Source organism: Larus michahellis, chromosome 7 (genome assembly GCF_964199755.1).
Source record: "Larus michahellis chromosome 7, bLarMic1.1, whole genome shotgun sequence".
Classification (NCBI taxonomy): domain Eukaryota; kingdom Metazoa; phylum Chordata; class Aves; order Charadriiformes; family Laridae; genus Larus; species Larus michahellis.
Window position 1 is genome coordinate 44,547,035 of NC_133902.1, and position 14,951 is coordinate 44,561,985.

The following is a 14,951-nucleotide window of genomic DNA, read 5'->3' on the forward strand; positions in this document are numbered from 1 at the left end:
ACCAGAACTCAACGTGTTAGGCACTGAGCTCCCATGGATCTTTTCTGTCTTCGGAATGGGCCACTAAGGTGTTTATTACTCATGTCCCTTTTTCAGTTTTCAGATAATGCTCTAGAAAATGGGAAGTTGAAGCAATTTTGTGCACATTTTAAGTAATGCTTTAGAGAGCACTACTCACCTCTGCTTCCCTTCCTAGAACAAGTGAGAATTTGTCGTTCTGTTGGTTCCTACAGTAAGCTATAGATATGTTTCACATAGTTGTCTATTTCCTTAAAATGGAGGACTTTCAGTGGCATGAATTTAAAAAGGTCAGTATGTTTTTGTTGGTAGTTCAGCTGGATGCATCATCCTCCTTACCCCAGAGCAGTGAGAAATGCTCAAATCAAGTCTGGTTTCTTTGACCAGTAGAAACTCTTATAAGTACTGTTGTTGAAGGCTGCTACAGTTGTACAAAAGTATAATTTGGCTTCACATAAGGAATTGGAGGTCTTGAGGATAGCAGGCAAAAAAACCCACCCCAGTCTTATGTAATTTACAGAATATTTCAGGGTTTTTTTGTTGTTGTGGTAATAGTTTTCTGTTTTGTGTTTTCCACAAAAGAAAATTTTCTGCTTTTCTTGGAATTCTGGCATTACTGCACTAATGAAAGATGATTTATGGAGAGAAGATGATTTTAATTTACTTACGTCAAGGCCTGTTTTTTGTTAACAGCCCAGTAATTCAAATGTGTGATGAGTTAGATCATGCATACATTATTTTTTGTTAAATTCTAACATATTCTGAAATAGTCATTTGAGGGGCTGGAAAAATTCCCTAGAATTTTTTGGACTTCCAACGGGATCCACAGCGGGAATGTAAAAACATATAAAAATCCCTTACTAAAGACATGATAAGTTAAAGAGACTAATTTTTAAATGTTGGGTGGGGAGGGGTGAACAAAGCCTCTCTGTCTTCTCTAACTTGAAAAACAGGAATGCAAAAAATACTTCATCCTTTCTTTGCAGGTCAGTATCTGTAACTTCTAGGAGTAAGTCTCTTGCATAATCTGTAGCATTTCTGAGTGAGTTTTTGGTTGAGGTTGCAGAGCACACAGGAAGAGTACAGGTCTTTGTGGCGAGCCCAGAAAAGATAAACCATAACCCTAGTTCTGAATAGTTGTGGAATTAGCAATTTTCTGTCTTGCACTGGAAGTGGTGCCCTATTTCTACTAGGTTTAAAATGAAATATCAGTAAGGACAGTAAAGTGTTTTGTGGTGGTTTGTTTTGTTTTGTTTGTGTGGTGTTTTGTTTTGTTTTTTTTTTTTTTCTTCTTTAAGGAGCTTTAAATTAAGATGTATCTATTGCAAAGCAGTAAACTGTTGAAGTTCAGCTTTTGCCATCAGATAGTGGTGGGCAGCTGCAATTATCCTAGAGTAAGACAAGGAAGCTACCCTGCAGCCTTCCAGGACTGGGCTGAGTCCCATTACTGGCATCACAGGCAATTGCATGATTGATGGTTACTCCTGGAGGGCTCGCGGTGTACCCGTACCTCACAGCATTTCCATGGACTGTAGTAGAAATATGAGGGTGGGGTTAGAAGATTGGGGGATGCAAAAAAAACGGGAGGAGTGACCTTGTTGAGAGATGGGTGACATTGAATCAAACTCCCTGGTGGGGTGGCAGGGAAACCTAGAAGTGGCTGTTTGCAATGTCACAGAGGTGGGCAAAACTCCATCTGTCTCTACCAGTCTGACCTGGGGGAAAAATCCTATCTCTTAAATCCATGGTCGGGCCATGTGTTTTATCTGGTGTGTGTGGAAGATGCATTAACTAGCATCTTGGAGATTGTCATACTGCTGCAAGCTCCCGCTGACACCCTGTCTCCATGCCTGGCTGGCTGCATGACGTTGGGGAGGTGTCTTCTAGTGACCTCGACTGTGAGGTGGCACAGCTTCTTTGTGATTCCTCTCCTGAAATGAGCTCAGTACTTTGAAATCAGTTTGGGTGTGCGTGTGGCTGAGATCCTGCAGATCTGCCGTGACTCACACAGAGCTGCACCAGCATTTGCTGAAAGTGCAGAGCAGCATGTGTGGGAGACGTGCGAACTGGTCCCAGCTGGTCTGGCAGAAAGATCAGCCCCGAGTGCGGTTTTGTAGCATATCTGCAGGAGCCAGGGGGGGAAGACCACATCTCCCTGACAAGCGTAGTGGAGGGACGGATTTTGCTTTTGCAAGCAAATCCCAGTGCTGATTCTTCAATTTGCACTTTCAATTTCCCTGGGTGCTGTGGTTAATTAGACACCTCCTGGCTCCTTGCCGCGCCTGTTCACTCCAGTTCTCTAGCCTGTCTTTAGATGACTGACCACTGACACTGGACCAGGCTCTCCGAGCTGGGGTGATGTTAGGGTCAGGCTGGGAAGACCTGTGTTCCAACTCAGATAGTCTGGGGTGTTTGTAGAGACCGTGGGTGTGAGGGTCTAAGGGGGGTAGATGGTTCTTAATCCATCGGGCCTGAGCCTTGCTGAGGTGAATCTATGCTGGGGGAGAGAGCCTGAGGCACCTCGGATGAAGAGGGGTAATGGAAGATCAGGCCACAGGCCTGACTGTCTATTCTGGATTCTCACCCACGGACCTATCAGGAGTCCATTCCTGAACGCAGTCTGGTATGCAGTTGGCACCCTCCTTGCGTTTGTTACAGCTTCAGCGTGTCTTGCTATTAGTGACATAGTGCTACAGGTTTTCCCTCCCGCTTCTCTTGCTTAGTAGCCAGTTACAATGGACCACTGCCTGTGGCTGCAGACACTTCTGTCTGGACCTCCTGTCGCAGGGTCCAAAATGCTGACCTAGGTGTATCCTGAACATATTGATGAGTGTTTTTTCTGTGCTGGCAACAGAAATGCCTTCTTTTGTTGAACTTAATCTTTTGAGCTTCCACACAAACTAGGGCTGTGAGCTGGTTAGTTAGAGTCTGGCTGCAGCGCTCCAGAGGCCCTGAAAATTATGAAGCAGGTGCCCGTAGGATGCAGACACATGGGGATGCTTAGGAAGCGCTGGAGCTACAGGTCTGAAAACATTAATGGCATCCAGAGTTGGGGCCTGTTGTTCGTTGGATCCTTTTGCTTTCCCTGGCTGGATCTGCTCTCCTCCTGAGGATCTCCCTCTAGAATGGTGGTTGTCACAGGTTGCTCCCAGGGCCACCTCTCTGGGCAGCCTGTGTGGAATATCCAGTGAGTGTCCTTGTGTGGGCAGAGTATGGGATGCTCTGGAAGTTGGATGAAGAGGAGCGGGGAGGATTCCTTGTGAGGCTTTGGGGTTTTGGGTGCTGGGGAAGATTGTCACAACTCTTTTCTCCCATCTTTTTTAGTCTCGTATAGCGAAGCGAGGAAGGAAGCTTGTGGATTATGACAGTGCCAGACACCATTTTGAAGCCCTGCAAACTGCAAAGAAGAAGGACGAAACCAAAATCGCAAAGGTAAAGCAAGCAGAAGGATGGGCAGCCATCCTTTCATTTCATGAGGTCTGCATTTGCCTATTGAGCAGTTTTTAAGTGCGCCGCTACCTTGGGTGTGTTTTGTTCAGAGAGGTGTCATGAACTGGTGAAGTTTGGCTAGGTATTTCCTTCTTATTTTTTTTTAGTTCTAGAAAGCAGGATGGTCTCTGTTGTAATGGTTCAGACTCACCATCATCAGTGAGCATCTTTTGGCAGCCAAGGCATTTCCTCAGATGCTGCAGGACCAGTAACCTCTGTCAGGAAAGCCCATGTGCCTCCGAGGGAAGCAAAGCCTTGTAGTGCCCCAGCAAAGTTTGCTAGTTTGTCTGCTTCCTGGGGCTCTGTCTCCCCACCTTTATAGCAGTGGTGAGAGTAAGTGTTTGTGTTGCTTGAAGTTGGTTGTGTTTCTGATATTCTAAGATGGAGTGTGAGTTACAAGTTCATTGGTGGAAATGCTCCCTGTGCACACTTGATGACTGTTCTGTTGTCTGTTGGTCACAATCACTGGACAATAAATATGGCTGAAAGCAGGAAAACAAGAGTTTTCTCTTATCAGGGTATAGTTTCTTTCGTGCCTGTGAATAGCTTGATCTAGGGTTAACCCAGAGCATGCTCAACATGCAAGTGCAGGATTCTTTTTTTATTTTTTTTTTAATTAGAATAAATGTCATTAAAAAAAATATTTAGATTTTCTTTCAAATGTAGATGAAGAAAGGTGATAGTGCTAACCTTGTTCTAGAGAAGACGCGTGGTTCGAATACCTGTCCAGAAAATAAGCTGTGGGTTACTCCTGTACCCTGAGTGGATTTGAACCACGTGCTCCACTCCACAGGGCAGGTCTTGACACAACAGAATAATCCAGGGCTGGGGAGACATCTTAATTCTCTTGAATGTGGGCCATGACGCATCAGGACTCTTCAGGCTAGAGGCAGTGTAGGAAAGAGCGAGCCTGGATCTTTTAACCAGGCTGAGAAGAGTTGTCATCCTTTGCTTAGAGTTATTTCTGGTAGGGGGAAATATGGGCTATGTGGGAGATGCTAGAGTTTCTCCTGCATGGAAGAAATAGAGATGCGTCTCTCCCCTGAGCAAAGATCTACATTTAATGGCCAACTGACAGTACTTTTATTTTTAAGCTGCAAGTCATCAGTCATCTACTCACCCGGTGCAGGCACTGTGATTAACTTTGACAGACAAAGGGGGGAAAGATTGGTGGCTCAGGTGTCATTGCATCATTTGTGTGGCAAAGCAAGTCTTGGTTCTGTATGCAAGGCATGAGGCCTAGCTGGTTGTGCCTTCTGTTCAAAGCTGTACTTTACTGTGTTTAGGGGTAAGAGCAGAATTTCCCTGGGGCGTGGTATTATTATTGGTGTGTGCCTGTGGGATCTTTGCTGCAGTGGGAATGGTCCTTGTAGAAATTAATCTACTCAGTTTGGTGCCTGGTGATCTGCACCAAAGAGGCTGGCCTTCTTTGCTGCACTCGCTTGTGTTGCCCCAAATGCTCATGTAAGACATTGTTAACAAGGGATTGTTTGTTGTTTTTTTGCTGAAGTATGAAGAACAGTGCAGTTTGAAGAGTGGAATGTTGAGATTTAGAGAGTTGGTGCTCTGTTCCTGATTCAGCCTGTGCAAGTGTCTCTCAGTATTTGATTGGACTCTTCTCATTAGCCAAAATGTTCACTGGATCAGATCTTTCCTCCCTCTGTGCTTTAGCCCTAAGCTCATGCATGGGATGATACGTGACACATCACACTGTCCTGATCCTGTAAAGCTGGGAGCAATGAGTCCCCGAAAGATATGTACGTATGCTCTTCCCAAATGGGCAGGTTTCACAGACCGGCTTGTGGGCCCACACTTGCGGTCATGCAGCTCTGCGGGGCTGCGGGCAGTAGCCCAGGGCTCAGCGTGCACGACGCTGATGTAGGAAGTTCATCTCTCTGTTCCTGTGACTGCGATTTTGCTCCTGTGACTTTTGAAGGAGGATTGTTCTGGTCTAAGGTACTTTGGAATATGATGATAGGCCCCTAGGAAAGAGAAGTCTTGTTTATGACACAGCATACAAATGGGAACTGACTTGATTGATGTTTCATGTTATAGTAACGCTAAGAGCAATGTGAATGCGTTTTGGGGTTATATGGTCTCTCTTTTTCTTCTCTGATACATGGATACATTTCTCACCCAGGACTCCTGCCACTTATTGCTAAACTCACAACCTGCCATTAAAATAAAGCACTGTGGACTTTCAGCTGATGCATGCAAATAATCACGATGGTTAATTAATCCTGACCTCTCTTTAAGGAGCTCCCACTTCCCAGCCATGACTCGGAGTAGGGTTGTCTGTGTGTGAAGTCACTAACAACTGTATCTGTTGCTCTTTGCAGCTGCCTGGCTGGTCTGCAGTATCCCAGCCCACGCTGGAGCATTAATTACTGCTAAACTTGGCATGCTTCAAAGGATTCATAACTGATCGGTCTCGGGATGTTTGTTTTTTTTCTCTCGCCTTGGTGATACTGGTTTGGCCCAGCCTCTAAATACACTCTCTGTTGTGATTTTGATTTTTTTATCCTAAAAGATATATGTTTGTGTCTCTCTTTTTCTCTGTTGTTTTTTGTTTTTTTTTTCTCTTTTGACTCAAACATGCTCCCTCCCCCCAGCCTGTTTCGCTGCTTGAGAAAGCCGCGCCTCAGTGGTGTCAAGGGAAGCTACAAGCTCACCTCGTTGCGCAAACTAATCTGCTCCGAAATCAGGTGACTGCTGATCTACCTGGCTCTAACCCTGCATGCGCTATTTTGGGCTCTAGATTGTACCGTGCAACTAATCTCTAGGCAACGTTCACTCTAGTCCCCTCTGTTTAAATGTGTCCTTGATATTCCTGAGCCACAGTGGACACGTGGAAGTTGCTGACCAATGAACAAATCTGTGCCTGCACTATTGATTTCTAATCAGGTGTGTTAATACTGGACTATTGTTTCCCCCCCCTAAAATGAAATAAGGATGAAGAATGGCTGTGGAATAACGCGAAGGCAGAGGGTGATGTAGTGTACCTCCTCCAATTATTCCTTTCTATTTATTCTAAGAGAAGCAGTGAATTTTTGTTGATGCTGTTTCAAAACCAAAAAAGAAAAAAGAGGAAAACATTGGAAAAATTGGCTTCTGCATTTCTGCTGTTGAATAAAGCCATAAAACCCCATATTGTTTCAAAAGCAATTTCTATGTCTGCTGAGTTAAGTTGCAACATTCTCCCATGATAAAATCCACGTTTCCTAAATGGACGCTGTCCTGGCTCTTGTGGTCTAAATGAAATGTTTCCAGGTGCAGGGAGGTTCAGTCTGCATAGGAGAAGAGGCGAGTCCAGACCAGGGAATTTGCACCCCGTGTAATATATTTGAACAGCTCCAGGTTGAGGTCACGGTTGCGTCATGTGGCAGAACTTGGCTGAACATTTAAGTTATAGCATCTTGAGGGACATAAGAGCAGCTCAGAGAAACTGCAGGGACTAAGAATTTAAATCCTATTTGCATAGGAGAAGCGTGGCTTCCTGATGAAATCTCCCTTGGTATTTACCTTGGAGCTCCTTAAGGGATAAGAGGGAGCTGACAGAAAACAGTAAGAAGAAAATGCTTTCAATGGGCAAGGGATAGTAAATCATTACCCAGACTGGGGGAGTGCCAGTTACCTGCTTACAACTTCCTGGTGAGCTCATCTGTTCTCATTCCAATGCTCCTACGTTTTTACATTCCTTGTCAGTGAATGAATTGCAGTTTAGGAACACAAAATCGCTCTCACCTTATAAAGCACCTGGGTTTTTCACAGTCAGTTATGACTGCAGATCAGGGAAAATACTAGATTACCACATCAGTAAAGTCCGGGGAAAGAACAGCTGTTAGCAGCCCTGCTTAAGATGCATAGCAAAGGGAGGAAATATGTATTCATTCTTGATTGAAGGGAGAAAGACATTTGGCAAGCTGCCGGGGGCTTTTCCTCGGCTTCCACAGTGCTGGGAACAATCTGTGCGGTTCTTGACTGGTCTGTTTCGCTGATGGTATTGCTGGAGGACTAGAAAGCAGGTACGGGAATTTTCTCAAACTGCAAATAAATAAATCAGCTCTCGGGCATTTTTTCTCTTCTCAGACTGTCTGGGGTGACTGGCAGGAATACCACTGCTCACACATTGCCTAAACAAATGGTACCTAGGACTGCTCCTCATCCATTGCGCTCTGATCTTAGACAGACTATGGAGATAGATAATTTCACTGTACTGGGGGACTTTGCCCTCAAGCAGGTGACAAGGGGGTATGTAATCTTTCCACCCATTGTGTTGCGGGGGTGTTAACCTCCTGCTAAGTGACAGTAATATTTTCAGTCACCCCAGATATTTTCAAATCAAATTAAATCCTCCCTTAAGTTTTTCCTCTTTCATTCTTGAACTACATAATACTATTGCCAACCTTGTTTTTTTACTTCTACTTCTGTGAGTCTTTGCCTGGTGGTTTTTTTTTTTTTAAAACTTATTTTTATTTTGATTATGGACTAAAAACCCCAATCTCAATAAAGAAGATTACTTTGTATTCTGAACCTGTAGGTTTTCCAGCTGTTCTTCACAAACACGAGCAGAAAGGGAAAGAAAAAAAGCTTCAGTTTTTATATTTGCATGACTTCAGGACTGGAGGTGTTACTGACAACCCTAAATCTCATTAAGCTCTTGATAAAAGCGGGAAGGCTGATGACACTGCATTTATTGAAGAGCTTCAGAATGTTAAGCCTAAATAAAAAAAGTCGTTCCCCTTACCAGCAGCTGTGTTGCTGTCTCTTCTTGCCTGATAATTTTACAACCTCCAAGCAAAAATGGGGTCAGCAAGACCTATTATTTCTACTGTCAAACCAAGTCCCTCCCTCCAGTGTGCAAACTGCTGGCTTTTTAGGCCTTTAGAAGATACTAACAAAAACAATACAGTGGGGGTTTTCTGTAAAGCCTCCTGGGGGGGTTGTTATTGCACGCTCTCAGTTACAAATTTTTATGACTGCAGAAGGGAACAAAAGGGAAAATGGCTTAGAACAGCAAATTCTTGCCTTTTTGCTAAGCTCCTCTGAAATGCTGAGTACAGACTAAAAAGCAACATTCTTGGTGCTGCAGTGATAACAGAACGATATCTCTGTAGAAGAAAGCCAGCAAGTTGAGTCCTGGGCCATACTCCCCTTCTGAGAGGCAAAACCATCTGGGACCGGTGGGGCTTGGGCCTGGGGTGAGGCACCCAGCTCTCCTCCTTACCCCTGCTTCATGGGTGTCTAAATTATTTACTGAGCGGTGCGTAATTAATTACCGCAGTTCACAACATAATGTTTGAAGAGAAATGGTCACCAGATTGCCTGAAAGCTCGAGACTGGATATTGCCAGACACTCGTGAGTGCTGGGATGCATGATGGTAGGAAACATAAGGGGGAATAGCTGCCCCCCCCCCCATCACAACTGAACTGGTTGTGCTTGGCACTCTGAGCCCTGGCTAGGGGGAAGATCAGGAAAGCATTTGTGTTGTCCAGCTCCTGTTCAAACCTTCCCCCTTTCAGGCAGGAGAGGAGAGGAAGAATTTTCTGAGATCACATTTCATGGACCTGGGAATTATGTCCTTCTGCTCAGTTCTCCATCAGGTTGGCAATGATGACAACTAAAATAGAAAGAACACAGATAACGGCAGCAATGGGCTCTGCCCCTGAAACCGATGTCTTTCCTCCTTTCCCCACTGGAACTGCATGAGCTGGCTTTTCTTCTAGCAGGGCTCATGACCAAGTTGATATCTGTCTTCAGCTCTGTCCGGAAGCAGTCAGGGCTATCCAGTGTCAGGACCCCTGCTTCCAAGCAAAATAAATCCCACTGGTGAGAAGATCCCTGGGTCAAGGGAGTGAAGAATTAATTGAGTGCTACACCTGGGACTGTAAGAGCACAAGGTGAGCCACAGGCACTAGATGGATCCCTGATTCCTACAGCTACTCTAGAGTGAACGTTGCCTGTTGCTGATTTTGCCTTTGCCTTGGGATGTCACAATATTCATATGTTGCTTTCTAGGTTTGACCTTCTGAACAGGTAAACGAGAGAGGGAAAGACTGTTATTAATGTTCACCGTATCTGAAAAATTAACAGCATTCAATGGTGCCTCATCTCCCAGCTATCCCATCCTCCTGGGTTGATTCTGGTTCCAGGCTAGTTTGGAAATTAGAATAAGATAAAGCCAAAGGATGCACTGGGTTATTTTTTTTTTCTCCTTTTAAAATGGTTACATTAGAAACATTCATTCATAGAGGGATTTTAAGGCAGAATGAGTCTTTGTGATCATCGTCTCTGATCCAGCATAAACTGTGTCTCTGTTTAAATGGGCTTTTTGTTTGTTTTGTGCAAACTGTCTTGAAATGTTGTTCTTTTCAGAGAGCTTAGCAGCGAAATACAGGGGTTTCTGGGTGGAAGCATCCTGGCTTCTTCTCCCCCTGCCTGTTCCTCACGAGGTCTGCTTAACTGTTGAATACCTCCCAGTTGTGTCTTTTTCTGGGGGAGACTCTTTTCTGATCTTGAGTACGAAGTTCTAGCTGTGCCTTTGGCAGCAATGAATGACCCTTTTAAAGGTGGAGCTAGCTGGAAAGTAGGAGCTTCTGTGGCTTGCTCGTAAGTCAGGAGAGAAATGTGGAGTGTAAGGATCCCGCGCAACACTGTGAGGAACAGGACTCTGAACTGCAAAATATTTTTTTGTCCTTTCTCCCATCAATCCTATCTTTGCATATACCTATTACTAAGGAGCAGTAAGCCGATTTCTTTAATTAAGCCGGCACAAAGAAGGTAAAACTTTTATTCATAGAAGGGTAGGAATCTGGCTGCAGGCTCATAGAGAGATCCAGTTCCCCAGTGGCTTGCGGGCTCTTTGCAGAGCCCTGTGGTGTTGTGACATTCCTGCTGTTGTCACACATACATGTAGGCACTCGTGCGGACCTTCCTCATGTTTCTCCTGCAGGCATTTGCCATCCTGCATCCCACTGCTGTGCTGTTGCAAATTACAGAAAAGAAACATTTTAATTAGCACGCTTTGAGTTTTAAGACAGGCCACTGAAAAGAGGAAGAGGTCACCTAGGACAAATATGGGAAGGAGAATGTGCTTGTTGCTGGTGTCTGCTGTCAGCAAGAGAAACCAGGATCATCCTTTTTGTCACCGAAACCCGACAGGATTCATGCATCAGTGTTGGGGTCTGTCCGTGTCCATCATGAACAGATCAAATTTAAACTCTGAACTGGGAGAAAGAGGTCCTCTAGAAGGCATGTTTCCTTTGGTGTTGGTGGCCAACAGCCAGCCAGGGTTTGCTCTTGTTTTAGATCCTCATCAATGAGAGTATGTGAGACTGCTGAAACCAAGACCTGCTGCTCAAGCATTCCAGCCTGGCCTCCTGCTGGCACAACTCATGCTTTGCATACCCTTCCTTGCTTCTCCAGTCAGCTTTGTGAGAGAGCTGTATCAGCCAAAGACGCAGACCTCCTCCCTTCCTCAGAAGAGATGGGGCTTTGGCATGACCTTACCTGAGCAGAGAGACTCCCCACAAGAGAGGACTCTTCTTCAATGCAATTTGGGATGGATTTCAACTTTTTCAGAGACCTGGCAAGGGGAAGGGGTCACTGTTACCTTCATCTGTATCCAAGCTGGAGGCTGAACTGCCTGACCAGCTCCATTCAGTTTTTGAAGCCAGGGAAATTTATAGAACTTAAAACACATTAGTGGATGTTTGAATTACTTTCAGAATATCCAAACGATAAAATCCATTGAGAGAAAGCCTTAGAGTAACACATGGAAGCTGAAGGGGCATCAGGTCACTTGTGATGCAACCCTGGTTCCTCAGAGACTCATTTGGGATGGGGATTACACCATGCCAAAATTTTGCCTGGTCTCCCAAGGAAGTCGAGAGTCACAGTTGTCCCAGCCCTGTATAATACTTGTTTGTGTTGGAGCTGACAATCTCCTTTCTCTGTTATTAAGGCTGAAGAAGAGTTAGTAAAGGCTCAGAAGGTGTTTGAAGAGATGAACGTTGATCTGCAGGAGGAGCTGCCCTCACTATGGAATAGGTGAGTGCTGGAAGTTTTTCCAAGGACTGGTTGGAAGGAAGCAGAGACCCAGGCTCGTGTATCAGTGTTCTCCTTAGGTTGGGCTGGGTGTCTGCTCTTGTTTTCTGGATTATCTCAGAGAGTCTGTCCTAGGATTCCCCCTAGCCATGTTCACCCTGGGCTTTCTGTGCTTTGCTTCATGATCCTCATGAAAAAATCAGTTTTACCACAAAACCAAACTGTGTTTCTATGCTTTGTCTCATTAATCCCTTTGCCCCACCAACTTTGCCCAACTTTCCTGGGCAATAGCCCGGATTCTGCTGTGGACAGCAGGCAGAGCAGGCTGGGTCACTAAGATTTTGGGTGTGGAGCTGGCTGGCTGGAAGGAACATCTGCAGCTGAGTGGGTATGTCAGCTGACTGGTTAAGGGAAAATGAGATTTTAGAGGGGTTTTATACAGTCACTGAGGTTGGAGAGAGCCAAGAATTGATGCCTTGATCAGCGCGTCTCACCATGCAAGCTTATGAGCAGCCGGTGAAGCGGCAGGTTTAACACAAGAGGGCGGATGAGAGGACAGGTTGCTCTGCTTTGGATGCCACTTTCAGGTTTGGACAGTTGGGTGAATAAAGATATGGGAAGGATCCCTGTGTGGCTGCCTTCTCTTGCCCCTAAATGTGCTCCTGGCTATGCGATGCCATGAGGAACTAGTAGTTATATCTGTCCTGTTGTGCTGTACTTAACCATACATAGCCTGGGCAGAGGAAAATGGGCTGAAAGAATAGGAAGACAGACTTGAGGGACCATGGATTTGTCATACCAGTGATTATGGTGATAAAAAGCAGGGAGAAAAAACAGACCAACAGTTAGCTTGGAGGATGAACTGGAGGACAGTAGAAGCTGATGTATGGGAAGGCATGGTAGAAAGCAGGCAAAATCCTCCTAGGATTGTCCCAGTTTCTTATTTTTAAATGCAATGATCACATCTAGGTTGGCAATGCTGGTCTGTGGGGGATGGAGAGAGTGGGCGGCAGCAGGGTGGGAAAGCAGAGAGCTGATGTCTGCCCTCACTCCCTTTTCCTCCCAGCCTGGGTCAGGGCTCTTTGCTCACAGCCACGTGCAGGCCTGGCTGAGGAAGGAGCTGGGAGGGATACAGGCATCTGGGTGGTTGCATGTGCAGAACGGTGGTGCTGCTGGCCTTAGAGAGCATCTCCCTCCTGCTGTTGCTCCTCCAGCTGGGTGCTGGTACAGCACTCCCTGTTGGCAGCTGGCAGGCTGGCTGGAGGAAGGAGGGCAGCAGGCAGCTGCTGGGATTTTAAGGTGCCACAGGTTGTTCACAGGCTCCTGTTATCCAGCTGATCCTTCTGCTTTCCTGTTGCTCTCTGTGCCTGTCCTGTGCTTTCTTACTCTTCTGCCCCTGAAGCAAACAGTTCATGCTTTTTTCTTCCCTTGGTGCTGAGGGACTTCAGGGTGAATTAATATCTGTCCTCCTGCCAATTCCCCCAGCTCTCCCCACACTCCATCTGCGTCACAGCCTCTATCCTTTTCCTTTCCATCACCATACCACTGGTGCTCTTTTTTTTTTTTATTTCCTTTTTTTTTTTCTTTTCTTTCTTTCTTTCCCCCCTGCTCTGTACCTCCCTTTCCCTTTAGCCAACACAAATTCAGATCCTATCTGACCTTGGGCATGTTTGTCCCATACATGGCCTTTGCTCCATCAACCCCTTGATCCAGCATGTACCAGACCTGACAGAGTTGAGTTTGAATGGGAATGGTGGGTGGGAGGTAGCAGAACGGGCAGAATTGAAAGTTTTTGGGAGAGCATTGTGTCCATTAAGTTCTTCTGTCTCATTTTTCATTTGGCAGTCGTGTTGGTTTCTATGTCAACACATTCCAGAGTATAGCAGGCCTAGAAGAGAACTTTCATAAAGAAATGAGCAAGGTAAGGCAACTAACAGCTTATCTTACTAATACACCCTCTCCTCACTGTTATGAAAAAACAAAACAACCCCCTGAAAAAATGGCTGGAGAAAACAGAGTATTTGCCCTACATCAGAGGAAAATGTCAACCCTTAGTTTTTTCTGAGCCACTTAGGAGAAAGACTTAGATAGTAATGTAAAGGGATGGAGCACAGGGAAGAGACCATGGGGCCATGCAGGAGTGTGTCACTTGGCAGGGCTCACGTGCAGATCCACAGAAGGAAGGGAAGCCACTTTCAGGCCTGTCTCTTGCTGCCTTTTTTATTTGGTCTACATTATGGACCTGTAACCTGGGCACTCTCAGCCTGTTATCTATTTGCCTCCTCTGCTGCCTGGCAGCAAGTTGCTGTGAACCCTCATCTATCTAGCTGTGGGAATGAAAACAGCAGGGAATCTGCCAATCTGCAAGTCTGCTGAAGACTGAGACCTGCCTCATTCCAGTCCCTCAGGAAGGCACTTCCCAGCAGTACCTGTCTGCCTTGGCTTCTTTCCTGCCCTGTGACCCAAAAAAAGGCATATGCATGCTTAGCATGGCCATTGCATGGGCTACCAGTTGGCTAGGAGCTGGGAATCGCAGCAGTAAGCAGTGTTGTAACCTGGTGGTGGCAGGCTGCATCCTGGTGCTGTGTGCCAGCACCCAGCAGACACCTCAGGAACAGTCAGTGGGAAAGCCCCTCATTGCCACTCTCATTTACAAGTATGTTCTTGTTCTTTCACTTAAAAGCTAGAGAAGTCTTGAATTCCTTAGGTCTGTACGCTGCTCCTGAGAGTTGCACGCCCTCTGTAAACGTTGCACTAATCTTGATGAGCAACTGAGAGCCCAGCTGGAAAACTCTTGTATTCCCTCCCCTCCCCAATGTCATCCTGACAACAAGACAGCCGCTAAGCAACAAGCAACGTTATAGGGCTTCAATTCCCAGCAGTCAGGGGCCCTCTGCCTTGGTGTAATGCATCAATTTTGAGCCCTGCTGACATTTCATGGGGACCTTTCCAATTAATAGCCTGCTCTTCTCCACTGAGGGATGAACTGATTGTTAAGAATAGGGAGGATTGTTATAATTATCAGTTTGTTGCTGTTAACTGACATTCAGCAAAACATGGGAAAGATGCTTGTTAGACAGGAATTATCATGTATCATGTCTCGGATTTTTCTTTCCTGAGCAGTTTTGTACGAGAGCAGGCTTTTGCTTTGTTCCATAAGAACCATCTGTTTCTTATTACTGCTATAGCATCCAATTAACTGCTGGTGTTGCCGGCACAGTGCCTCCAACATTGATTGCGTTGGATCCCTCCTCCTACCAATGATAAATCTGGCATCTCTTCTTGTTTATGAATCGGCTGTTTCAGAGAGGAGTGTCTGGAGTGAATATTGCAGCCTTGAGTGCCGGGGAGAGTTTAACCCCTAATATTGCATTTCTGCAAAGATGTCCAGGTCCTG

General features: G+C 45.6%; 1 protein-coding gene across 30 annotated transcripts in view; it reads left to right on the top strand.

Annotated features, from left to right (window-relative positions):
• The window catches only part of BIN1 (bridging integrator 1), a 97,735-nt gene that overhangs the window by 53,998 nt on the left and 28,786 nt on the right, over positions 1-14,951 (top strand). For 16 of the 30 annotated variants that reach the window (XM_074596074.1, XM_074596092.1, XM_074596067.1 and 13 more), the window contains exons 6-9: positions 3,343-3,450; positions 6,120-6,212; positions 11,472-11,557; positions 13,400-13,475. In XM_074596074.1, coding sequence (XP_074452175.1) covers positions 3,343-3,450; positions 6,120-6,212; positions 11,472-11,557; positions 13,400-13,475 — 363 coding nt within the window. The remainder of the gene's footprint in view (positions 1-3,342; positions 3,451-6,119; positions 6,213-11,471; positions 11,558-13,399; positions 13,476-14,951) is intronic. The other 14 variants (XM_074596072.1, XM_074596073.1, XM_074596077.1 and 11 more) reach the window with 1 other exon arrangement.